The sequence below is a fragment of the Anabrus simplex genome, chromosome 13 (genome assembly GCF_040414725.1).
Source record: "Anabrus simplex isolate iqAnaSimp1 chromosome 13, ASM4041472v1, whole genome shotgun sequence".
Lineage (NCBI taxonomy): Eukaryota > Metazoa > Arthropoda > Insecta > Orthoptera > Tettigoniidae > Anabrus > Anabrus simplex.
Genome location: NC_090277.1, coordinates 97,735,642 through 97,761,193, shown reverse-complemented (window position 1 = coordinate 97,761,193; position 25,552 = coordinate 97,735,642). Strand labels below are relative to the sequence as shown.

The 25,552-nt window shown below is 37.4% G+C and overlaps 3 protein-coding genes across 4 annotated transcripts in view; 1 reads left to right on the top strand and 2 right to left on the bottom strand.

Moving 5' to 3' along the window:
- Positions 1-25,552, top strand: part of LOC136884650 (cilia- and flagella-associated protein 298) — a 611,731-nt gene that overhangs the window by 252,445 nt on the left and 333,734 nt on the right. The gene's annotated exons all lie outside the window — the stretch shown is intronic.
- Teh2 (tipE homolog 2) lies at positions 1,086-14,844 on the bottom strand. The gene is made up of 3 exons (XM_068230148.1): positions 14,710-14,844; positions 6,104-6,993; positions 1,086-1,131 (listed from the first exon to the last, which is right to left on the bottom strand). Exons 1-3 carry the CDS (start codon positions 14,842-14,844, stop codon positions 1,086-1,088), a joined length of 1,071 nt encoding a protein of 356 aa, XP_068086249.1.
- Teh3 (tipE homolog 3) lies at positions 7,005-24,540 on the bottom strand. Its single transcript, XM_067157461.2, has 2 exons — positions 23,169-24,540; positions 7,005-7,643 (listed from the first exon to the last, which is right to left on the bottom strand). Exon 1 carries the CDS (start codon positions 24,538-24,540, stop codon positions 23,179-23,181), a length of 1,362 nt encoding a protein of 453 aa, XP_067013562.2. The 3' UTR covers positions 7,005-7,643; positions 23,169-23,178.

Below are 25,552 nucleotides of genomic sequence, written 5' to 3'. Positions count from 1 at the left end.
TAAGTGAAATATTAACTATATTCTAAATTGGCGCATAGGATTTTATATTTCTAGCATACCGTATATTCATTAGGTTCAGTGTATATATATATACACACACGTGTTCTTCAAGGAATAAAGCTTTATTAAGGGATACAGCATGGCTTACATGTTGCAGTCCGATAAAGAGATGAATGTTTCCGTATGGCAAATCACATCTGTCGTAATGCAGGATTTCGATATGTCCATATAAGTTTGGAGAACAATCTCGATTTGTAGAATAGTATGAGTTTATGACTCATAAAATGACTTCTCGGTATACTTTTTATTTGAAAATTGAAACTATTACTTCATTGCTAGTTTTCTTTCCGTCATATGCATTCTTATTTGTCTGCCTATGCCAAAATTAAATATGTTGTCATGTACACATATATACAAAAAGAAGCACTGCTCTTACATCATTTTGATGTTTTTCATCCAATACACACGAAATATACATCTTGAAACACAATGGGGGGGAATACAATGGAAAATTTATGACCCAATATTTTGGAGTGATTATTATATTTCCTCTGCTTTTATTTTGAAAAGCTTTTCTAAGCCTATCTAAATTAGTGGTAGAAGAAGTATTAGTATCCTACTTCTATAAAGATGAAGATTTTTTTGTGAATTGAAGATTTTTATTTGTAATGTTTATCAAATTTATGAAAATCCTTATAAGCCGCATAGCTGCGTGTTAATTGCATTAAACTGTTTGTTCCTTTGAATTCTTAGGTATTATTTCTAGAAATTAATAAATATAGGTTTTTCCCAAGAATTTTAATTTACTTATGAAATATAATCTACTTGTGTATATTTGTGCAGGGAAAATATTAGTATTATAATCATTCCAGAATACTGAGACAAGGGGATTTATGGGGATTGTACTTCGTCTCTTCCACTGGAATGTTGGTAGAAATGAGATCCTGGAAGTTCGCTCGTGGTTTTAGGTACCTCTGTAGCTTAATCATGTTGGCACGTAGCGACGTCTGAGCTGGGAACCTAGGGGCTGTCGACGTCGTTGTAGTTGCTGATGTTCCTGACGTTGTTGCAGTAAAGGTTCCGCATCAGTATTCTTCTTCTTCGAAATAGTCGTCTTCGTCCTCATTCTCTCTGGGCAAATGGGAGTACAAATCTTAATTACGCGAACTTAGTGTGAAAATAAAATAAATAGCAAACATATGATTCACGCATGATTATTATTACTATGGTCTAAGCAATTAGCAGGCCATTGTTAAAGCACTTTGTTGATAACAGCAGAAATTAATTGTATTTTGTTTCCTGATATAATTTAGATACCCTTCACACTTATTCTGACTACTTGGCTGTATGACAATGAATCTGTGTTAGGACACAGTCAACAAGTTCATTTATTTAAACTTGTTACTTACTCTAAACTTTAAATCTATAAAAACGTGAAACAGTCATTCAAACATGTTTCTTCTCAAAAATTGTGGATTACAAATAATTGAAACTTCTCGTTTTCCTGGTACATCTGTTGTGTGCATGTTTCAGTGTAATTTTAAATTATGATAAAATATTTGTTTTTATATTAGCTGAACTTCACCCCTGCCCTTTAACGCTTCTTGCCATAAATTCTGTGAAAATACAATTAGTTGACTTGAATTAATGTATGTGCAGATGATGAGTGAACGACATTTAATTTCATATTTTAAATGTATCCTACAATTATTATCCATTGCAACCTTTATATCTTTCAGTTTAGTTCAATTTTCTTTTGTTTATCATTGTTTTATTAAGATTTTATGGATCCAATAGAAGAGGGAATAGATAAAATAATGTTATTCCTTTTACCCACATACCTTTTTACTTTACTGTAAGCTTTTCACTGGATTTTGTAATATTCGTCTATCTTAGAAAATCCTGGGAATGAGCTATGCTTCATTTTACTTTCTGTTAATCCTCTTCTTAAATAACACATCCTTAAATGGCTTGTTATTGCCATTATGTTTCAAATTACTCTTTAAAAGAACTCAACAATTGTTTGTGTAGATTTTAAAAGAGGACCAAATGCTCTTATATCAGCGCTTTATGAAGACATGAATAAGTTGAATAAATGAATTAAAAATATATGTTATGAATAGTTATTAAAGAAGGATACCGTTAGTATACTCGTAACTATGTGTATTTGAAGTTTGCTGTGTTATAGTAACTTATCAAATTAAAATTTCAATATTTCTCATGCTTAGATATGGCAAATCTGTTGATCAATAACATTTCAAGCATAAGCATTCTAGTAGACAGGATGCGTTGAAATGAATTACACCAAACTGATAAGTAATGACGTATAAGCGTACACTAGCAACATCTAATGATAGAACAGACAAAATTATGCTCTCGTGCTTCATCCTCGCTCTATCTGGAAGATGTCAATTATTTTATATATACTACTCGTGGAAAGAAATTACGATAGAAGGAAAAACCTACATTGGCCCTTTTGACTCAACTTAATATCTCTAGAATGATGTATTACTTGTACATTTCCTGTATTGCAGCGAAAACTGTTCGTCAGGAGGTAATATGTTTTGTATATCATAGAAAGATATGGATAATTAAATAATTAATGCCGTCCTAAACAGCAATTTGTAGTATATTCCCACGGATATTTTACGAATATTTCAGCTACCGAATTCTTATGTACTTGTCACTGGATAAATATTTTAATCATAATTTCTGCCCCGTGTGTGACAAGTCACCGAATTTCAAAGTATGTTCTGACTGTTTATAAATGATAGACTTCTTATGTTGAGTTCCGAAATCAATTCGGATACTCTCTATCAATTACAACTCTTCAAACCTAGTTTACTTAGAACTATGCGGATTGTCGTATCTGAATATAATAGATGCACAAGTAACATTAATATTATTCAAATGAAATTATATATAACCTACGTTCTAGCCTTACAATGTTTTTATATAATAAAATAAAAATGGCATTCAAAGATTGTTCGAGTGGAGAACTTTCATAGTACGGGAATTGAACAGCCTAAAGAGTGACTACTATGTAAGAGTAAATCAATTAGAATGTACTTAAAATATTTCAATATTCATGATATTCTTTCAATTGTTCAATATGCATGATATTCTTTCAATTGTGATAGAACTAAAATGATTTTTCATTTCATTTCTACGGGTATACTGAACTATATTTTCTCCTGAATGTGACTTGGATAATTCATGTTCATTTTCTATACCTTCGCACATTGAATTTATAAAGTTACTTGCAAAGAATTTCAGTTGTTTTGTTCTAAAATAATTTTAATTCCTTAAAATGTAAATTGTCTACATTATTAAAGTTCTGTTCTCCTAAATGTGAATTAATTGCGCAGAGAAAAATTTGCTAGACCAAACTGTCTCTTAGTTGGCCTTTCATAAAGCACAAAACACAACCACATCTGGTACACACATGAAAATAAACAAGTAATGCTCAACATGCAAGTGCAATATGTATCTACTTTGTTTAGTTTGAATTAGAGTATACTTTGTGTTTGGATCGAAAGCGAAGCAGCATGCATTTCGTCATACCTTCCTTATGTTGTGTGAGTCATGATGAGAATAAAATCGTTTCATGGCAACCAAGTACCTCTCATCACTGCCTTGTTGCTTGTAAGGATTCAGCGCAGTCGGATTGCTTCAGCTAGTAAAGCATAAATTGTATGGCTACATTTTAGCAAAACCTTTGGTTTCATTTAAGGAAGAGTTTGGATTGTGTCTTAACAGTCAAGAAAGGAATGCTAATTTCAATTTCAATTTTTTCCTTGTGTCTTATTAATATTTTCCATGATATTGACTCTTTTCTATCTAAATTTGGATTGAGAAGAAAAAATCGGCAGGACATTCTATTAAAATATTTTCTACAGCAACTTTTTTGTAAAGAAATCCGTTTAAATGAACGCGAGTTATTTATCTAAATGCAAAGTCATACCAAAGCAAGATATAACAGACTAGATATCGTTGAAATCTTTTCAGTAACATTGCAGCTGCTATAAGCAAGAGTTGTTAATTAGCAAAAATGAAGGAATTTCAACATAAGTTTTTCTGTGCCTAATGAAGTCCAGAAGTGGCCTTACATTTTGTTATAGTTTATCAATATTATTGAAAATAAAAAAATACGCGTGCATTGTCTTAGTACTGAACAATTTTTTCATCATCTGTTTTGTGCGAATAATTTTCTGAGCTTAAATATGGTATGGCTGGAAAATTAGTTCCTATCTTTGTCAAAACTGAAAAGTATGTTTTGTCAGTATCGTAATATGATCGATATCATGTCGATTCACTGAAATTTAGGGGATTAATAGTTTTTGTCTTAACAGTTCCTTCTTCCCAGGTGTGTTTCGCATGCAGTTGATGGTGTCTTATTGTCAAAAATGTTTCCATAGAGATCACAACTTGAAATTAGTGTGGCTAAAATTTGGTTATATAATTGTAACTTCCTTGAATCATGTAGGATGGTGGAAGATATGTTGGGTACCCGAGCCACGGCAAAATTCCTGCCCCAGATACAATATATACCGGATTATGGATTATAAACAAATATTCTGGAACTTATTTTCTGGGAGATTCTAGTTTGTTGGAACATATTATTTACATTGATCAGTTTACTGGACTCTGCACAAATGCAGTATTTTTAGGACATCTTAGTTTTATATTGTATTCTTCAGTTCACTTCATCTTGTTCTGAAGACATTAATATTTAGTGAAAGAAACACCCCCATCACCATCTCTTCAAATGAAAGATTGATGGACAACATGCAAGTTGGTAGCATCCTTTCAGTCAGTTATTTGATTGTTTGATAATGTAGTCTTTGTCTAATGCTATCGAGGAACGCTACTCTAGGATTTTCTCTGGGTATCCTGCTTTCAACAGATCTTTCCAGTGGGAAACACCCTGAAAGATCCGAAGCTCGATGCAGTGGCATATAATCAACGACGACTAGAGAGTCGGAAAGTGTTGCTGCCTTCCAGGTTGCAAGTAAGTTACAGGTGCATATGTCCGTTGCACTTTTATTGACATTGCCTACAACTGCCATCCTAGAGGCAAGAGCGATGTAGGCCGTCCTATAAAGAGATAACATTGTGAAGGCGGAACAGGCCAGTGGCCTAATCTTTTGATGATGAATGTGGGAAATTATGTTCCAACGATACAATTATACAGAGTTTTAGATAGTGTATGGTAGCTTCCATGAGGAAACGTGTGCTTTAATCTAAGTTCCCAGTTATTGTTGATAACCAATTTTAACTTTTTAATCAAATTTTGAAAAATGAAATATAGTGGGGTTCAAAAAAACATACTCGCTGTTTGATAGTCCGTACCTTCTGACAAGTTTAACCTCCAGGTACAATTTTTGGCACTAATAGAGAGTAATATTATATGCTTGAAACGACTACCAGCAACAATACCGATGGTACTGAATTGCAGACCGAATTACAGCTGTCCGTGTATCTGGCGTAATGGCAGCACATGACACTACGATTTCTCCACATGTACCCCACAGGTGACCATTAGACACAGTCGTGGCGGACAGTAACATTAAGTTTGAATTGCGCTTTGTCAAACCACATAAATTTCTCTGCAAATTCCTCGTCCTCGTGAACCATGTGTTCACACCATTCACATCGTAGCGTCATGTGCTGCCATTACGCCAGATACACGGACAGCTGTATTTTGGTCTGCAGTTTGATGCCATCGGCGTTGTTATAGTCATTTCAAACATATAACACTACTCTTTCTCAGTACCAAAAATTGTATCTATAACTCAAATTTGTCAAAAGATGTGGACTATCAAAGAGTGAGTACATTTTTTTTGGATCCCTCTGCATTTAGTTTGCTGATTTCACGGTACTAATAAATAGACATGATAGGTAGATAGATTTTTGACTCAAAATACATTGTCTATTGGTCAGTTATGTACTTCCATTTTACATTAAAAGGGTGCTTATTTTTGAAGGAATACAGAGGACAAGGAGTCTGCCGTAGCTCGGACAGAGTATAAAGTTCACCTGTGTGCTGCTGCTCTGCAGTAGTGAAGTGCGAAGCCCAAGCGCATAAGCCGTATATACTTACTCCTCTTTGGGTACATACTTCTCGACGTACGTCTTCTTGTTGCACGCCCGGTTACAGCTGGGGCAGTACCAGTAGCAGAGGACCCCTATTGACACTGCGAACACCACATTGGGCACCACTAGAGAGAGGACCAGATGCCGGAGATTGTCGTCCCAGCTATACCTAGCCACCACCACCTCGGGATATGTCCTGCTGTAGTAACAAGGGAACGGCTTAAACAGATTCCCATAACCGTACTGTTTAGCGAACTCGGAGCAGTTCACTCGCGGTGGGTACCCACATCCTTCAGTATTGATGTAGAATTTTGTGTCCCCAACATCCCAGTACAAATCCGGTTTGTCTGCCAGACTTACATTTAATGCCACGTAATCATTATATGACGTCTTTGAATAGTTCACTAATATCTGATGGCATTTGAGCGCAGCTGTCGTGCATCCTTCTCTACATGAAGACCAGCTACAATTTCTCAGTCCCTCGGCGTAGACGTGTTGCACAGTTATGCACGTGACAGCTTCTGGATCGAAGTCCGACATAATGGTGGAGATAGCTGGATCCACCACGAAAGGGATCAAAAAGAGGAAGGCAAACACGGAGAGGATAGCGGTCGTCCCCATACATAGGCTGGTGTAGAATTTAGCCTTCTCCATGAGAACCTCTAACTTATAAGGATTTTCTTCCTCGTCATCCCCCGCCCCATCCTGCTGCTGCGCCCCCATGATGACGGTTGACTCGTCTGGATCGATGGTGAAGGCCGTATCGATACTCAGTCTCTCATTGATAAGCAGAGTTGCCCCTCCACCGCTGTCACCCTCCAGCCCTGCTTGACTATTTGACAGCGTGACGGACAGGTTGACTGTTTTTAGAACACAGTCCAAAAACACTCCCTCTAACTCGTAAAAAACAAAAAACAAACAGTTTTAAGAAACAACCAAAAAAACTATTTTCTCTAACGCATAGAAAAGTCAGTAATACTGGTTGAGAAAATCACGCAAAATATTTCTCGTTAGCTCAAGAAAAATAAAAGCCTCACCACTCTGTGTTTAAGCTCAGTAGCACACCGTTCGAACGCAAAGAGAAAAATCACACTACAATAATTACAAATTTCTGATAATATGAAAATGATTAAACGCGAATGCTTTAGAACACACTGGAAAAATACGTATATTGCTGATATTCTTGACTGAGTAGATATTTTCTTAAGTTATTATCTGCTTTGAAAGGTCTGTTTTCTTTTCTTTCGCAAAAGTGATCTAATTTATATTAGTAATAATAATATTCTGAGCGATGATTTTAGATGATAATTATATTTACTAAGAGTGCTACGAAGTGTTTGTCAGTAGTCCATATTTTAATGATTGGTGCATCCCGCCTCCCCCTCCTGTTGTATGTGTAGATAAGTTGTTGTTGTTGTCTTAGCTCCGCGTGTGACTGCAAGCAAGAAGCTGTTGTGAGCGGAGTTTGGTAGAGATGAACTGGACCACTCAATGCTCCTGAAGTGGGAACACGTGGTGGGCAGGACTCTCGTGCAGGAGGGGAATGCCTGAAACACATAAACAACAGGTCATCAGCTTCTCAGCACAAGTGGGTATTTTAAGTATTAGGAGGTTTAAAGCCGAAAAACCGAACAATTTAGAGGGTTGGAAGCTTAGTCACCACACACCAACTTAGAGGAAGGTTAATGAGGGTAAACACTCGTGCTTCCTTACATTTCAACTATTTCCGCAGGGGAAATGAAAATATAAAAATCTAAAGACGAAAGTTACATTTGTTCTTCAAAGAGAAAGCCCTACATTTAATCTGAGAACTGAGTCTACATATAAATTAATATTTGCCCCAATTTGTCCTCTTGAATTTCAACCTTCATGTTATGATATTTCCTACTTTGAAAGCTCAACTGAAACTTGTTCGTCTGCTAATGTCATTCCACGCCATCCCTACACTGACACCTCAGAACATACAACTTAGATGAGCAGCTCGTTTCCTTACTTCCAAGTCTTCCCAGCCCAAAGATTGCAACATTATCTTAACTACCTTTTTGTCGGAAATCACCCAGAGCAAACCGTGCAGCTTCCCTTGGGATACTTCCCAGTTCTTGTATCAAGTAATCCTGGTGTGGGTCCCATGTACTGAAACCATACTCTAGTTGGGGGTCTTACCAGAGACCTATATGCCCTCTCCTTTACATCCTTACTCGCACCCTTAAATACTCTCATAACCATGTGAAGTGATCTGTATCATTCCATCACAACCTCTTTAATATGATTAATCCATTGATGATCATTCCTTATATTAACACCTAGATACTTACAGTGATCCCTACAGGGTACTTTCACCGCATCAGCACAGTTATTCGTTAAGCACATCTTTTATTTCGTTTACCATCATACTATTGTCCGCTTTCCGTCTCACAACATTATCTAGGTTCCCCTGCAGTATCTCATAAACCTATAACTTATTTACTATTCTATATAGTACAACATCATCCGCATATAGCCGTATCTGTGACTGTAGCTCTTTACTCATATCAAATATATATAGCAAAACATGAAGTTCCAATAATACTGCCCTGTGGGACTCCCCTCCTAATCATTGGATGATTAGATAACGCTTCACCTACTCTAATTATCTGAGTTCTGTTTTCTAAAAATACAGGCATCCATTCAACCACTCTTTTGTCTAGTCCATTAGCCCTCATTTTCGTCAGTAATCTCCCATCATCTACCCTAGTAGTACGTTTATAAATGAATGATTACAAGAGCCCGGATTATGCATTAATAGGTTAGAATGCAAAGTTTCTGAAGCGGGCAGCAAGTATAGTCTACTTTTACAACGATTGTGCTATGAGGTTTGTATAAACATTAGGGGTACAGCCATCAGAACTCCTATAATCTATGTTACTCTTGCTACATTATAGAAGAGCGGGTGGCCGACACTTCCTATTAACCAAATTTAGTTTGCAGTCTAACCTGTTACGGCATGAAAATCCGGGCTTTGATGATTACTTTCAACATACAGATTGGGCCGTTTCATTGAAGTGCCTATTGTAAAAACGAATAGTTTGATTATTCATTTATTTACGTATTTATTTATTTATTTATTTATTTATTTATTTATTTATTTATTTATTTATTTATTTATTTATTTATTTATTTATTTATTTATTTATTTATTTATTTATTTATTTATTTATTTATTTATTTATTTATTTATTGTACACAAATTGTTGATACAATTCAGGGATGGTGCATGGAGAAAGGACATAGCCCCACATACACGAAGGTGCCTTCATCCTCACTTAAAATTCCTGTAGTAAATAATTACAATTGTACGCTACAGGATGTGCTTACATACTATTACCGTATAGACACAGACGTGTTATTTACATAACATTCACAAGATCTGTTGTACATTATCAAGTAGTTCTATTTACATTCTCGTGAATCCCAACATATTATATACTCTCCAGCTAGACCGATTCATTCATACACACATTCAGTCTCACACACTCGGTGTCAGATAAACATTCATCCTCACTCCCACGCGTGAAAATGAAAATCCACAGCCTGTGTCCAGTCATTCGACCGGGTCAGGAATGGAATGAATGAAGCCCCCATCTAGCGACGAGGATAGGAATTGTGCCTGCTGCCGAAGCCTGTCGCGCCCCTCTGGGGCAATGATAAATGACATATAGATGAAATGTTAAATGGAGAGTGTTGCTGGAATGAAATATAACAGGGAAAACTGGAGTACCCGGAGAAAAACCGTCCTGCCTTTGTCCAGCACAAATCTAACAGGGGTGACTGGGAGTTGAACCACGAGAGGCCGACGCATTGCCGTCTGAGCCACGGAGGCTTCTCCTACGCATACTTCCTCTTAAAACAGTAATCACCACCACCCACGCATACTGAACATTCACACAAATATTACCTTACGTTCCGAAGATTTCGTTACATATCCGATGATTAATAAGTAAAGTAGCACACTTGGTGGAAGAATAAGTGTAAAACAAGGTTTCCATTTTTGAAGTCAGCAGGGAACATTGGCAGGAAAAGTTGATGTGATAACAGGCTGGACGTTTTTTGAAATTACTTGTTGAAGATTGGATGTAGAACATAAACAAAATATGAGCTACAGCGGGACCTGCTAGTGGTTATCCTCAATGTTTAACATTGTCAAATCTATACAACAATAATGTATTATCTCGAGCATCCAAGAAGTGATTCATAAAGTGCCGAGATATGTTTTTCAGAAAAAAATTGGTTTTCATTTTTATTTTTGACCTTTCATCAAAATGGATATTTTATATGATTTTTGTTAATTTGTAATTTTTTTCAGTTATATTTTTTCTATTTTATTCAATTTATTGTTTTAATATGTGGATGAAGAAAGCCTAAATATTGTCCGAAACGGGAACCATTGTCTTTAATCATGACCTTTTAAGTGTTTTCATCACATCACTCATCCCGGGAAAAAACCAGGTAAATCAAATTTTTCTCTTTTTTTAAATTTTTGCAGTAACTTACTAAGGCCAACGCTTTCTATCCTTTGATACTAACAACATGAGTCATTTCGTCATAATATTGAAGAAATAGCCAAACTTTACTTCCCTACCATTCAAGAACACAAAGCAGTCCCCGGTAAGAACTAGAAAAGTTGAGTTATCTTGTTAATATTCTGAATTATTGTTAATAAAAGTAGATTTAACCAGGTATTGTCGTACGTGTAAATATATTTTCGGTGGTTATTGTTGGTGTGGACATTGTTATCTTGTAAATGAATTATTGGCAGTGAATTACACAGCTGCTTCTGTTAAAAAGAACTATTAAATCTGTTAAATCTTACCAGCTAACAATACACAAATGTGACTTACTTGCTTTGGTTTTTACTGGTCCACATAAGAAAATAATGCCTGCTCAATACAGGACACGATCCAAAGCTGATTTTTTGAACTAAACAAAATCCAACCAAAACCATTATTTAAAAAGCGTTTTCCTATAACGCAGACGAACATCTTGCCTCAGCAATATAAAAGCCTGGACTGGTTTATAGATCATGGAACAACTGCACCATGTTCTAGAGGACCGTTGTGGTGATTATCAACATCCAAGAGACAGGGCAGGGTACATATAAGAAAAAGAAGAAGAAGAAGAATGTTCGACTCACAACATTTGGTATATTGGTGTTAATAATAATAATAAGAAGAAGAATGTTGACTCACAACATTTGGAGAATTGTTGTTAATAATAATAATAATAATAATAATAATGTTCGACTCAATACATTTGGTGAATTGGTGATATCGTATTGCTTAAAAACAAAATGCTACCCCTCATCATCATCATCATCATTATCTAAAGGCTTTGCCTTGTCGCTGCCACCATTGACTTCTCTCTGGGATCCTTTTCATCTCTCCATAACGTTGGTATCCCATCATCTCAACTCCCTTTTCAATGATCTTCTTCCGTGGTTTCCCTCTGCCTTTCTTCCCCATCACCTTGTCTTGGAATAAGTTCTAAAAACTGACGCTTTTCTCCTTTTTGTCGTTGTTATTAAATGTATCTGGGTGTTTATTTCTCCGAGCATTGCTTTACTAGTTGTCTTCTCAAGCCAGCTAGTTCTTGTCATCTTCCTCCATATCCACATTTCCACTGCTTCAAGTCATTTCACGTCCTCCTTCAAGAGAGTCCATCCTTCACAGCGATATAGCAGCACACTCCGAATGAATGTTTTGATAAACAATTTCTTTTGTTCATTATCTAAGGATTTATTAATTAAGAGCTGCTTCCTCTCCTCAAAGGCTTTCTTACACAGGGAAATTCTTCTTTCCATTTCTACAGTGCATCTGTTGTCATCGGAAATTACTGATCCCAAGTACCAGACCTTGTGCACCTGTTTTATTAAAATATTTCCAATTCTGAGATGTGCCTCTGGCTTCATTTTAGATTTGCTTACAACCATGATATTAATTTTATTTACATTAATGTTAAGTTGGAAATCAATGCCAGGTGTTTTTGATTTAAAAAATTTCATGGCCTCTTCAATGTACAGATTAAATGGAAATGGTGATAAGGAACACCCCTGTCTTACTCCTTTCCTGATCCTCGCCTTGCATACTGTTTCATTACTTTCAATGTTTATTCTTTGATTGATGTAGAGGTTTAGCATTGCTTTACTGCCTTTCCAGTCCAAATGAATGTCCTTCATAATTCTGAACAGTCTTTTCTTTTCCTAATAACTTTATTTAATTTTGACTTATCTTGTTATTTCCTGTGATGAGTGATATATATATTGAACTGCATTGACTAAGTTGGATATTTTAATTTCTCCATTTTCAAAGAAATTTTGTGTATTTCTTAGTATTGGAATCTTCCTCTGCAAAACGCGAACCTCAAAATCTGTTAGATCTATTTTCTACCTCAAGGAATATTCTCTTTAGATATTTGAATACTTCTCGTCTGTTACGGTTTAAATAATATTATATGGAGAATAATAAAGGGCAGTGTCGCTTTATGTCTGGCCTGTTTATTGGGCTTATAAAGTGTACATATAGCATGACCTTAGAGAAGGCCTGACCTGGCGACATGAGCCCACCCCGAGGTCAACATTGCGATCAATACGGCAGGCAAGCCCCTGACGACAGGCTGGCTGGCAGCCCCGCATGACACCATCCCGGCAATAACTAGCCTGGTATGAATACAACCACTAGAATCAATCACATACCTGCGGATAAACATATATGAGTTTAAAACCTGTTCGTGTGGAACCGAATTCACTACGGCTCACTTCCTCACTGCATACGTTGGTCTCTCTCTCTCTCTGAGGCTTAGACGAATTCTTTTGTACATTTTAAAGTAGGAAAGTTTCGAAAAATTTGTAACGCAGACTATGTGGACTCAATCTCCAATGTATTCATGGTAATCTATAGCCCACTGGTAGCCATCATCGTTAAGGCGTCAAATATGCGGAAAAACTCGCACTCCTCTTATTAGGTAAACACAAATCGTATTTTTTCTTTTAAAGACTGATTTAAACAAAACAAACATCAATGGTAATTGAACCATAAATATCACCTAATTTTAGTACTGTAAATATGTAATAGATGCTAAATTTTGCTCTAAACATTTCAAAGATTTTGGGATACAGGGACATAAATGTAACAAATTTAACTTTGACAAGCGAGCACATTCAAACTCCTCTTAAAAAAATTCTAACCGTAGGCCTATGTATAATTCTTGAAAACGGCAGATTTTTAAAAACATATTAGAATGGGAAGTTAAAGAAAATGATGCACAATATATTTAATTCCAATGTGTGATAAATCGTCTTCCGGAACTTTCCAATCAAAACGGAAAAATACGCAAATTATAAACTTGGGATTTTGAAATGGATGTGGAAAAAGCTTCAAAATTAAGATTGTACAACAAGATATTTTCCTAACTGTAATAGCGCTCATAGGAAAAATCTTGCCGTATAACATTATATTGTTATAGTGTAAATGTACATGATATGTAGCTTTCAGCTTATGCACATAGATCGCTGTTCATTGCCATACTTGCTTTCTCCGTCACTTTACTCTTTTATTAATTTGTTCAGATTTGTCTTTATTCATTGTATGATCTCCAAATGTGTTCTATTATTTAGCTTGGTTATCTTCGATTTTATTATAAAATAGTATATTTCTTCGGTATGTGCATTATCCTGCAATTTACGTGGTTAAGTGTAACAGAGGGCAACGAGTCCTAACGCCATCACTGAAATAATAATAATAATTCAGTCATGTTCATAGATAGGAAATTGCATGAAGCCTTATTTTCACACATAATATAGACTCTTTATTGATGAAAAATAATCTTCATCACGATATTCGTGAGATAATCATTAAAAGATTATTTTTATTCTAATTGAAAAAATTCTTGTTTTACTTTTGGTAGTTGTCAAATTTATGGGCTGTAAGTGATATACCATTCAAACATTAATAAAGAGTTTCTCTGGTGAGGTTGAGCTCCCTCAAGAAGCTAATCAACAAGTTGGTAACAACGCAGTGCGTGTTAAACTGAAGTGCAGATTCGGTTGCCAAAAATTCAGGCGTGAGTTTACGAAAAATGAACAAACAAATATTCACTTCCATAAAATTACATGAAGACCTACACAGGTTTATAAACTCATTCCCTCTCCTGCTTCGAAGAGGAGACCGCAGTGACTTTCAAACTAATTTTTGACTATGAGGAAGTCGCTAAAATAAATATGTTTACAGAACCTGTTATTAAATGCCATACGACAGTTATTATTTTATTCGGTGTAGTATTACCTTGGCAATACAGTCCTATGTTTGATATCTTATTCGTAATATTTCTGTAAGAGATTGACTGTCAGAAAAATAAATACTTTTTTCAACATTTAATATAATGAAAAAGTTGACATTGTATTGAAATGATTATCTCCAATCAATTTATTTGTCTAAGATTTTTTCTGTTCAATTTCATTGGAATACTTCCAGCCTGAGGCGCATTAAATCCTAGAAAACATTTGCGATTATAGGGGAATCCCCTCTCGAAATTCTGCATCAGCATTATGAGTTGCACTAGACAAGACAAGCAGCAAGTTACTTTTATCGCTGATTTGTTCACTGGATCAGAGAATGCTGACTTAGCATCACTGACCCTGTGAGAAACTTCTTTCACAACTGTGACGGTGTCCTGATTACCATTAACAGAGCACACTGATATCTCAGTTGCTTCCATACTATCGGAGTCAATGAGGTAGAGACAGCTGTGAAAGCAACAGTTTACACTAAACTGTGCCGGGAGACAGGGAATAAAATACTACAGATATCAAGAGAAGGCAAGAAGAATTCAGTTTTCCCCTAAACTTTCAAAATAACCGTGTGATAGGCGGATAACACAGAACATCGTGAGAAGCGGACGGATCCAATGGCTTGGTCGTATGGTGAGGTTGTCAGAAAAGGCACAACTTAGAGCTATGATTGAGAAACAAAATCCGCACCTATACAGACTGGCTCCCCGTCCTCAACCACATAGCCCCTTCTAATCTTCGCCAACCACATGCTTTGGTTCATCAATGTACAATGATAAATAACAAAGCCAATCTTCCTGCTGCCACAGAAAACAGAAGTCTCAAATGGAGAAAACCTCTTCTATCGTAACAGACCAACAATTGGAAAAATAGAACATCAGTGTTACATCAAAGAAGGAAAACGAAGAAGGGAAAGTGGAATCCATTCCTGCTCTTCAAAACTTCCTGTATACAAAGAAGCAACCCCCTGAATTTCTCGAAGAACTTGGTTATATCAGGACAAATCATGGGAGATGTGGCCTTCTGCTGCATAAGTTGGGAAAAGTACAATTTCCGAAATGCGATTTTGGTGCAGCTCGGTATACTATCCAATAATGTTCATACCATCCTCATATCAGAAGACAGAACAAGAAATTTTAATGTAACAGTCATACGATAAATTAATTAGTAAATACGAAGCATGTTTTTTTTTTTTTTTAAGTAAGTGCCGTTTATAAATATGGCCGCTGCAGAACTTCGGTCGTCGTTCAAAGCATGCGCGCTTAATACGTCCATCTGTAGGCTGGCCAAAAACGCCATTATGGAAGCATTCGCCCATATTTACGTTTCTTTGTGCGTATCGAAAATGCCCCTGACAATATGAACGGTCCCGCCGAGTGTGAAGTACGCCATGTGATTCGTTTTCTAAATGCAAAAGACGTGAAAGCTGTTGAAATTCATCGGTTGATTAGTGAAGTGTGCGGAGAACACACTATGAGCGAAGGAATGGTAAGAAAATGGGTTAGAGAATTTACAGAAGGCCGTAGTAAAGTCACGACGAGAAGCTTAGTGAAGACTTGGTGACTACCACTTGTTCCTGCATTTAGGATGTCAGCACCACGGCGAAGACGAGGACCTAAAAACGACCGTGCTGCAGTGGCTGGCAAATTTTTATGATGGTGGAATTCAGAAGCTGGTTTCACGACATGACAAGTGCCTTAATATGCTTCGAACTTATGTTGTGAAGTAGTTTCAAGGTACAAGCTTACATGTAAAAAGTAATTGTTTAAAATATTTCATTCTTTTCTTTTCTTCACCAAAACGGTTCTTACTTAAAAACATGCCTCGTATAAGTTGGAACAGGAAAAAGAATCGAATCATGATCAACAACTGCATGTGACAGAATTGCGAGGAACGTGACTCCTGTCAGCGAGAAGCTTCAAGAGAGAGAGAGAAGCAGTCTTGTAATGAGATGAGATAAATCCCATCTTGTACATCGTTCCTTGGTCACGGGGAACTGGACTGAGGAAAAGGAAGGCCAAAGGTAACTCTGAGAAAATCTATTAAATTCACTTTGCGGAAAGAAGAGGTGTCAAATGATTTCATGGTAAAGAAAAAAGCATCTAGTCTCAGAAAATAGACATGCCGATAAGTAATTTTAGCAGTGACTAATTAATAGGCACACATGGAGCCGGGAAAGAAGGAGGAATATAAAATAACTAATCAGGATATTCAAAAATTTTGCTTCTAGAAGCTTTGTTTTCATCAGTTTTGCGGTGTTGCCACTACGTGTTACCACATCAGTTTTAACTTTTATGCTCTTCAGAATATTTTTAGAAGCGCTAGTTTGCGTGCACCGTGTCAGAGGCGGCCTTATACAAGTGATGAAAAGGAGGATATATATAGCTCTCAATTCCATTGAGTCGTAATTGGATTATTACATACAGCGTGCTGATGATAGAGAACATCAACTGATCAACTTTACATGATGAGATAATTATTTAATACAAACCACAACGCTCTACTGATTTGATGACCTAGCCTCATTTGCTTTCATTCTAGAAGTGAGAGAATTTACACCCGCTGACAAAAACAGCGTCAAGCACCAAGTAGAAGTGGTCCAATTTGGTCGTAATTTGGTACACGCGCTTCCCATCAATGGGTGTCATCATCATACTCTGCAATCCTGCTATCCTCTTCACTTCCATTTAGTCTTTTCATCTCATCAAGTTCCTCAGCTCCATGAAGTATGTCTTGTTTTGTCTACCTCTTCCTTTCTTTCCTAGTATTCTTCATTCAAAAACGTTTCTTCTTCTTCCTTTATTCATGGGGTCTCTCTGAAAGTTCCTTTCAGCGCCGATCTCGAAGATCTTTTGCTACCATGTGTTTTTCTTCATCCCCACCTAGTTATACCTGCTCCCTTTATAAAGTTGCAGGTCCTCGTTACTGGGTCTTCTTGGATGTTTCTTCTCTCTTCACCAGTAGTCTCAGTGTGGAGATTCTTATTCTTCCCAGCGCCTCACATTCAAAGAGTATGTGTTCAGCCGATTCTTCCGTATCCTTACATTTCCTAGATACATTGTCTCGCATTACTCCAATTCTGTGTGGGTGCTTTTTAAGATGGCAGTGTCCATTCAGCAGTCCTACTACCCATCTTATATTTTCTCTGCTGTTCAAAAACCTTTACTAGGAAGTCATTACGTCTCAGGATATGACCTACAAGTTTTAATTTCCTTTTTTTTTACATATCCTTTATTAGGCTCCATTGTTCATTAACTTCCTTTAGAACAGCATGTTTTCGACATTTCCTCGAAATCCACATTTCATTTGCTTCCATTTCCTTGTTTTTTCAATAGTGCATCTCTCAAAACCATACAGTAGTACACTCCAGACAAAGGATTTTTATTTAAAAAAGCCTTTCTTGTTTCTAAACTTACATGAATATTTTTTTACATCCTTATGCCCTACTTAGGAGCTCGATTGTACCAGCCTAGCTGATGTATTTGCCTTCTTCTCCTCCCAGAATCTCTTCATCCTCTCGCTGAGCTTCTTCCTTCGTTCTTCTGTCCAAGTAATAGTGGCTCTGGTGTTGGTTTTGTCTTCAAACTGGTGATTGTCGATATTGGTTCTGAATTAATGTCTTCTGAGATGTTGATTTCTTGGAGATCTGTTTCAATTTCACGAAGCAAGCTGTTATTGGTTTCAGATGAAAGGGCCAGGTTGAGAATTCTTTTACTTAATCTGTTATTATTCATTCTGATAATGTGTCCATAAAATTTCAGTCTTATTTCCCGAAAAGTGTGAGGTATTTTTTCAGAATGACATTATGAATATTTGTTAAAAGATTTTTTTTTTTGAAAAGCCTGTTTAGCATGAGGTATTCTTCCTTTAATTTCCTTGGTACAGTCTTCAGTTATAATGCTTCCTAAGAAGCAGAAATGTTGCACTTGTTCTACTTTGAAACTTCCCATTCTTATGTTTGTATTAGCTTCCCTGCCATCTTTGCTGACAACAAACATTTTAGTTTTCTTGCTATTGATCTTAAGTTTGTAATGTTTCGATGTATCGCACATTCAACATTCTATTTAATACCTTCTCAGAGTCTGCTATGGAAATGTCATCAGCAGATCTAATACTGTAAATAATGATTATTGTTACAATAACGATTGAACAAGGTGAGAAACCATCACATTCGTGGGAGTTTTAGAGTCGGCTTCATTGCTGACCAACTCTCTGAGAACAAGCTAAGATGGTACGACTGTATCATGAGAATCCCAGAAGGTTGTATGATTCAGATAGTAACGGAAATCAAAAATCAACTGATTTAAATTTAGATATTCTTCACACATAAAGATTTGCAGGAAGCCCAATTTAATCTAAAAGATAAGTCGGAACAAGAGGAATTGGGACAAGGGCAGTAAGACAAAGACAGTGACTAAGATAAAAATCGTCTTTGAGATGTGGTACTGGTGGCGGATGTTGCGAATACCATGGACCGGCAGGAGAACAAATTATTCCATCATCCAGGAAGTAAAGGTGGAAAACCATGCAACAGAAAATATTACAGTTTAGCCGTTCTGAGTGGTTCATACGGTTAAGGCGCTGGTTTTCTGAGACCAGGTTGGCAGGTTCGATCCTGGCTCAGTCCGGTGGTATTTGAGGGTGCTCTAATACGTTAGCCCCATGTTGGGAATTTTTTTTACAATTTGTCGCACCGACACAGATAGGTCTTACGCCGACGATGGGGGTAGGAAAGGCCTTGAAGTGGGAAGGAAGTGGACGTGGCCTTAATTAAGGTACAGCCCCAGCATTTGCCTGGTGTGAAAATGGGGAAACCACGGAAAACCTTCTTCAGGGCTGCCGACAGTGGGGCTCGAACCCACTATCTCCGGGATGTAAGCTCACAGCCGCGCGCCCCTATCCGCACGGCCAACTCGCCCGGTGTCGGTAGATTTACCGGCACGTAAGGGAACTCCCTCGGGACAAACTTCCGGCGCCTCGGCGTCTCCGAAAACCGTAAAAGTAGTTAATGGAACGTAAATCCAATATCAGTCATTACTGATCTACATTTAGGACAGTCGCCAGGTGGCATATTCCCTGTCTGTTGTTTTCGTAGTCTTTTCTTAAATGAACATCTTTCTTGATAAATTATTCCAATCCCTAACTCCCTTTCCTGTAAACGAATATTTGCCCCAATTTGTCCTCTTGAATTCAACCTTTATCTCCATTGTGATCTTTTCTACTTTTTAAACACACCACTCAAACTTATCCGTCTACTAATGTCATTCCACGCCATCTCTCCACTGACAGCTCGGAACATACCACTTAGTCGAGCCGCTCGTCTCCTTTCTCCCAAGTCTTCCCAGCCCAAACTTTACAACATTTTTGTAACGCGATTGTTTTGTCGGAAAGTCCGGCTTCATAGCTAAATGATTAGCGTGCTGGCCATTGGTCACAGGGGTCCCGGGTTCGATTCCCGGCAGGGTCGGGAATTTTAACCATAATTGGTTAATTTCGCTGACACGGAGGCTGGGTGTATGTGTCGTCTTCATCATAATTTCTTCTTCATCACGAAGCGCAGGTCGCCTACGGAAGTCAACTCAAAAGATCTGCACCAGGGGAGCCGAACTTGTCCTCGGACATTCCCGACACTAAAAGCCATACGCCATCTCTCATTTGTCGGATATCATCCCGAACAAATCGAGCTGCTTTTTCTTTGGATTTTTTCAGTTCTTAAATCAAGTAATCCCTAAATCAAGTATTATTATTATTATTATTATTATTATTATTATTATTATTATTATTATTATTATTATTATTATTATTATTATTATTATTATTATTATATATTACAATTATGTGGCCATACTTCGAGAAGTAGCCTTCCTCAGAGGCTCGGATTCGATTTTTGATACTGCCAGAAATTTAAGATTAGCAGGAGGGCTGGTATTGACCAGTTAGTGTTAAGAATGACTGACAATCCTGCTGTTTTGATCCACCAGAGGCTCTGATTAAAAATGAAGCGACAACTACAACAACAACAACTATATTCAGGGCTGCCGATAGTGGGATTAAAATCCAATGCCTCTTGAATGCAAGCTGGCAATCATGTGATCAGAACCGCTCAGCTAACTCGGTCGGTTTTTCCGTGGTTTCCCAATTTCATACCAGACAAATGCTGGGTATGTATTTTAAGGCCTCGGTCGCTTCTTCCTAGCCCTAGCCTTTTCCTACCCCATTGTCGCCATAAGGTCTGGCCCCGTGGCTAAACCGTTAGCATGCTGGTCTTTCGTCCAGGGGTTCCAGGTTTGGTTCCCGGCTTGGTTCCCGGCTGGTTCGGGGATTTTACTTCTCATAGGTTAATTCTTCTGGATCGGGAACTGGATGTTTGTACTGTCTTCAGCATGAGAATTCATCTGGGGTAAGGCCACATAATCATAGACGTGCAGGTCGCCTGCAAGGTGTTAATTCGGAAGAACTGCACCAGGGCCCTGTAGGTGGGGGAGTGGAATAGCATCCACGGTATCCCCTCCCTGATGATGTTCTTTCGATAAGGAAACATGCCATTCTGTTTTTAATTAAATGATACCATTTTCAGACCCTTTTCAATCCCTAACTACATAAATGTGCAACTCCTCTTCTTCAATATTATGACAATGCTAGCCGATGTTAGGTGAATTGTGATTATAAGAACATAATTGTGAACCCCTCAGTTTATGAAATGTATACACTTGTGCCATTTTACACGAGACTAAACGATGTTGGAGGAAAATTATTCAGTAATATCAAGATACATATGATATCTTCGGATGAGTTTCTGTCTTAATACATTTTGGTTGACGTGACCTCATACCTTCTCGCTTGATGGCTACCCAGTTATTTCAATAACAGAACCCTGCTGACTCAGTGTAAATATTGAGTTACACATTTTTGATACAGCTATCACAAAAATGATTTCTCTTTATTTACTTAGCTCATTAAATGTTAATAAAGAAAGTAAAATAATGTTTCTTTATGAAATAATACAAACTGTTATCACTCACAAGTATTTTTTCTGAGATGACACACACACACACAGCTCTAGTTGACTAAACATAGATGTAATAAATTCATAATGCACGTGGCCCCTACTGTTACTTGCAATAGTGTAATTTAAAAAAAATTGTGTGCAAAGTAGAACAACAATTAAATGTAATCATTTTTACCACGTGACGATAGAGCTGTGTCTCTGAAACGCGCTGTGAATTAAATCATGCACTAAAACTTGTGACTGGTAACATTTGATACTATTTCATAAAGAATTGATTCAGAGTCATAGATGAGGCCTGCCTTAAAATACATGGCTATGTTTAAAATAATGTTTACTTGACTTCGCCTAGTCTTGGACCTGCAGGGGATAATCTGCTATTAATTTGTTTTAAGTATTTTACAATGTATTTATCCACAATTAGTTTCGACAGACTGTGAAGAACCTCACTGTTATACATTGTAAATAGTTATGTAAAAAACAAAGCAGTAATGTCGAAGGTTAATCCCTTTGTAGTTCACATTTGAGATACGTGAATGTACGTGAAAAGGGAGTGAGCAAAGTCCAATAATAACATATTATAAATTCAATTTTTAATGTGCATGTTTGTTTCTTTTCATTATTGTTTAACAAATATTATTCTACACCTGACGTTTTCAGGAAAAATGATTATTTTTTCTTAGCAACTTCAAGGGCACATGGTCCTCCTGACAAAAATAGTGTCGAGTTTTTGACTTTTTTTTTTGTTGCAAAAATCTAATTTAGAATGCCCCTTAAAATCAATAGAAATCTTCACAAAAAAGACAGTTTATCGTTATTCGTCTGATATGACAGCATTTAATCTTGTAAGAGGTGGATGGGATATGGTTTTGAACTTATGAAAAATGTTGAAAAACTCTGCAGTTAGATATTTCAAGTTTTGGTTGACTGCATACATAACATAGGACCTGACTGGATAAAATCACTCCAGAAATAATTCTTCCATTTTCATTTCTTTCTTAATATACAAACTTGGCTGAAAATACAATAGGGTGGGAAAGAAATGTAAAACTTAGAATCTTAGGAGTTAAAAATGTGAAGTCCAACATGTAGAGAGAAATCCTGCTAATACTCTAATGTGTACAACATGTTAAAGAAATGTCACAATAATTAATAAAAAAATAGGTGTATATTTTTTCCTATCTCCCATTTAGAAAAGCTATCTAATTTTGAAAAGAATAGAGTGGTTATAGTACGGAGTATTGCGAAGAATGACTGTTTGCCAACCTTCTTTGATGGGAGTTCTGACAGTTTGGGACAGAAACAACAAAGTTATGCAGGATATTTCAGTAAAAACGTGAAAAAATTAAACAGGAAATATTGGGTGCTGTATTAACCATTTTGTGGTAGGAAGCCTACATTTAGAAACTAAGCCTCTGCAAATTAAATAACTGTAAATATTGTAAGACTTACACGTAAATAAATACACTAAAATTAGCTGTAAATAATCCGGAAAAAAGTAATAGTGAGAGACATGTTTAAGCTCATATCTCCGTAAGCTGGTTTCTCAGACTCTAGGGTCCCTTTCTCAAATTGTTCAGTAGAGTATCCCCTGTTTTCTGTTTAATTTTTGCACGCTTTTACTGAAACATGGTGTGGAATTACAGATAACTGTATGGGCAGAAACTTATAAATGATATTCGTCACTACCAGGAACAAGAGAATTAAAAGAATTCGTTGATAATGAGGTAAAAGAGAAATTCTTACGTGACGGATCTCAGAGTGCCATTACAGAATCTCCCCCTCCTCCATCGCCGAGGTTGTTGGCTGAAGACCCCTTCTCTCCAGAGCTTAAAATGAGGTCCTTGTTTGGACAGCCTCGGAAGCGCATCTTGGCGTCGTCTCCTACTTCCACAGTTTTCTGGCAGAAGACGAGCATGAAGCAGGACACCACGAACAGAACGGAAGGAATGATCGAAGCCACTAGGAAGTGGTTGTAAGTTCCTTCGAGATCAAAACGTGCCACCACCTTGCTAGTATCATGACTGGCAAAGAAGCAAGGAAACCTTGCCCTGGCATTATGATCCGTGCCATCCTTACCATATTCCCGAAGGAACTCTTTGCACTCATCCCTTAGCGTATTGACACAGCCTTCCATGTTGATGAAGAGATGAGACTCATTGGCGATCAGGAGATCGTGTTCTGGTGGTGCCACCACGCGCTCTGGATCCAGGAGATGAGTGTTGGTCACACTGACGTAGTTGAGGTACGTGAAGTTAGCCTGATCACCAAAATGCTGCCGGTCATCCAGAATAGTACCATTGATACAATCACTTGCGAAAAGACCTGAAGATGTGTTGGTTACCGTATAACAAGAAGCCATTAAAATATTGTTCTGGTCCTCTGTCCACACGTCTGTCATAGTTTTTAGGTCGATCGCACTATGACACTGAGATAAATAGACTCTATCACCACTAACCACAATCACATTCTTGTTACGAGTTGGAATATCAAGACATCGTCTCTCACAGTTATAAGGGGTATGAATTCTTTCACAAGTGCCTCTGTTGCAGTTCTGTAATCCTTCCATCGCTATACAAGTTATCTTCCCTCTCCTGCCTGAACACTTTAATGGAGGGCCTGACTCTTTAAACACGCATTCGAAGGCATCGGTAATATTGATACACTCTCCATTGGTGCAGTTGAATGTACCGGTCAGATTACGACATTCATCAACAATGCAGCGAGCTTTCTTGGCGTTCTCTTGATCTATACCGTAACAAGTCTTATTGGTCGTGTGCGTGCAGTTGGCGAACAGTAGGTTTGAGCCATTATTACGCAGGTTAACGTACACTTGCGTGCACGCACCCGAACTTTTACTCAGGCACCATTCACCACATGTTCCCCAGTCGCAAGCATCCCTATGCCAGGATCGTGTCGTCGTGCACATGGCTGGAATGTCCGATATTCCAGACTGGAATGCTCGCAATGTCGGCATATAGACAGCTACTGTCAGGTATACTAGAGCTACACTGCTCAATACGGCTGTCATTTGACACATACAAATGGTGCCACATATGCGATTATCCTGAGGAGGAATAATCAAATCCTCCGGAGGAACTTGCTTTTGCTTCCCCATGTTGAATTATTTCTACTTGTATTACAAGCTCCAAGCACTAGCACACTCGGAAATCAAGATAACTGTCATACATGTTTAGCAAACTCAATTGTGTTGCTCGAATCTGCAAAATTTTCTTTGATCTCCGATTACTTTTGGAAAAAAAACTGGCAGCAATTTATGACGCTGTATCAACTAAAGAAAAATTGAATTCCTGTTGTTTCTGTAAAGAATGAAACTTAATTTCAAGCCTTCTTTATTGTTTGATATCAAATTTGAATTAATACTAATTGTTTTGAAGATACTTTCATGCACAGCTGGACGTCACTTTGGATAATATCAGAATCAAAACTGCAAGTTTGCACACGTGTTAAATGAATAAATAAACACTATTCACTGCACTTTTGGATCTTGCTTTCCTCTACACTTCATTCCTAATGAACTGCATGTGAGTGTGGTTTGTGTGGAACCACAGCGAATCAATTTCTCTACCTAAACTACGTGGTTGAAGGTCTGTCTGTTGTTTTGTTATCACACAGACTAGTTGCTATGAGAGGTTTTACTGTTCGTTTTTTACACCCTCGTTACTATAGCACCTTTGCGTGTATGTGCTATTTTATTATTGACGTATCTTTCAACAAAAAAGGTCTTCTTTTTTATTTCGCTTGTTCCGCCACCAGATTTACTTACCTACTCCCCACCCCCAAAAAAACTTATACTGCTGCATCGCTACTACAACACACAGTGTGACACTGCATTGAAGGCAACTGATATTTAAAACACCACAAACCTTGGACACGTTCAAAGAAACGAGTGGTCATGTTGCATGTAGCACACACACACACACATTCAACACAAGGAGACGACAGACGGCATATAATTGTGTGGCGCGCTGGTAGGTGGCAGCATAAGTGCACTTTGGTCGTCTGCGCAAAAGGTTTGAGCTTCCTTCCCTCTCTCTCTCTCTCGGCCGCAGTGTGAAGAGGAGGAAGGAGGAGGGAGAGGAGAAGGAGGGATCAATACAGAACACACA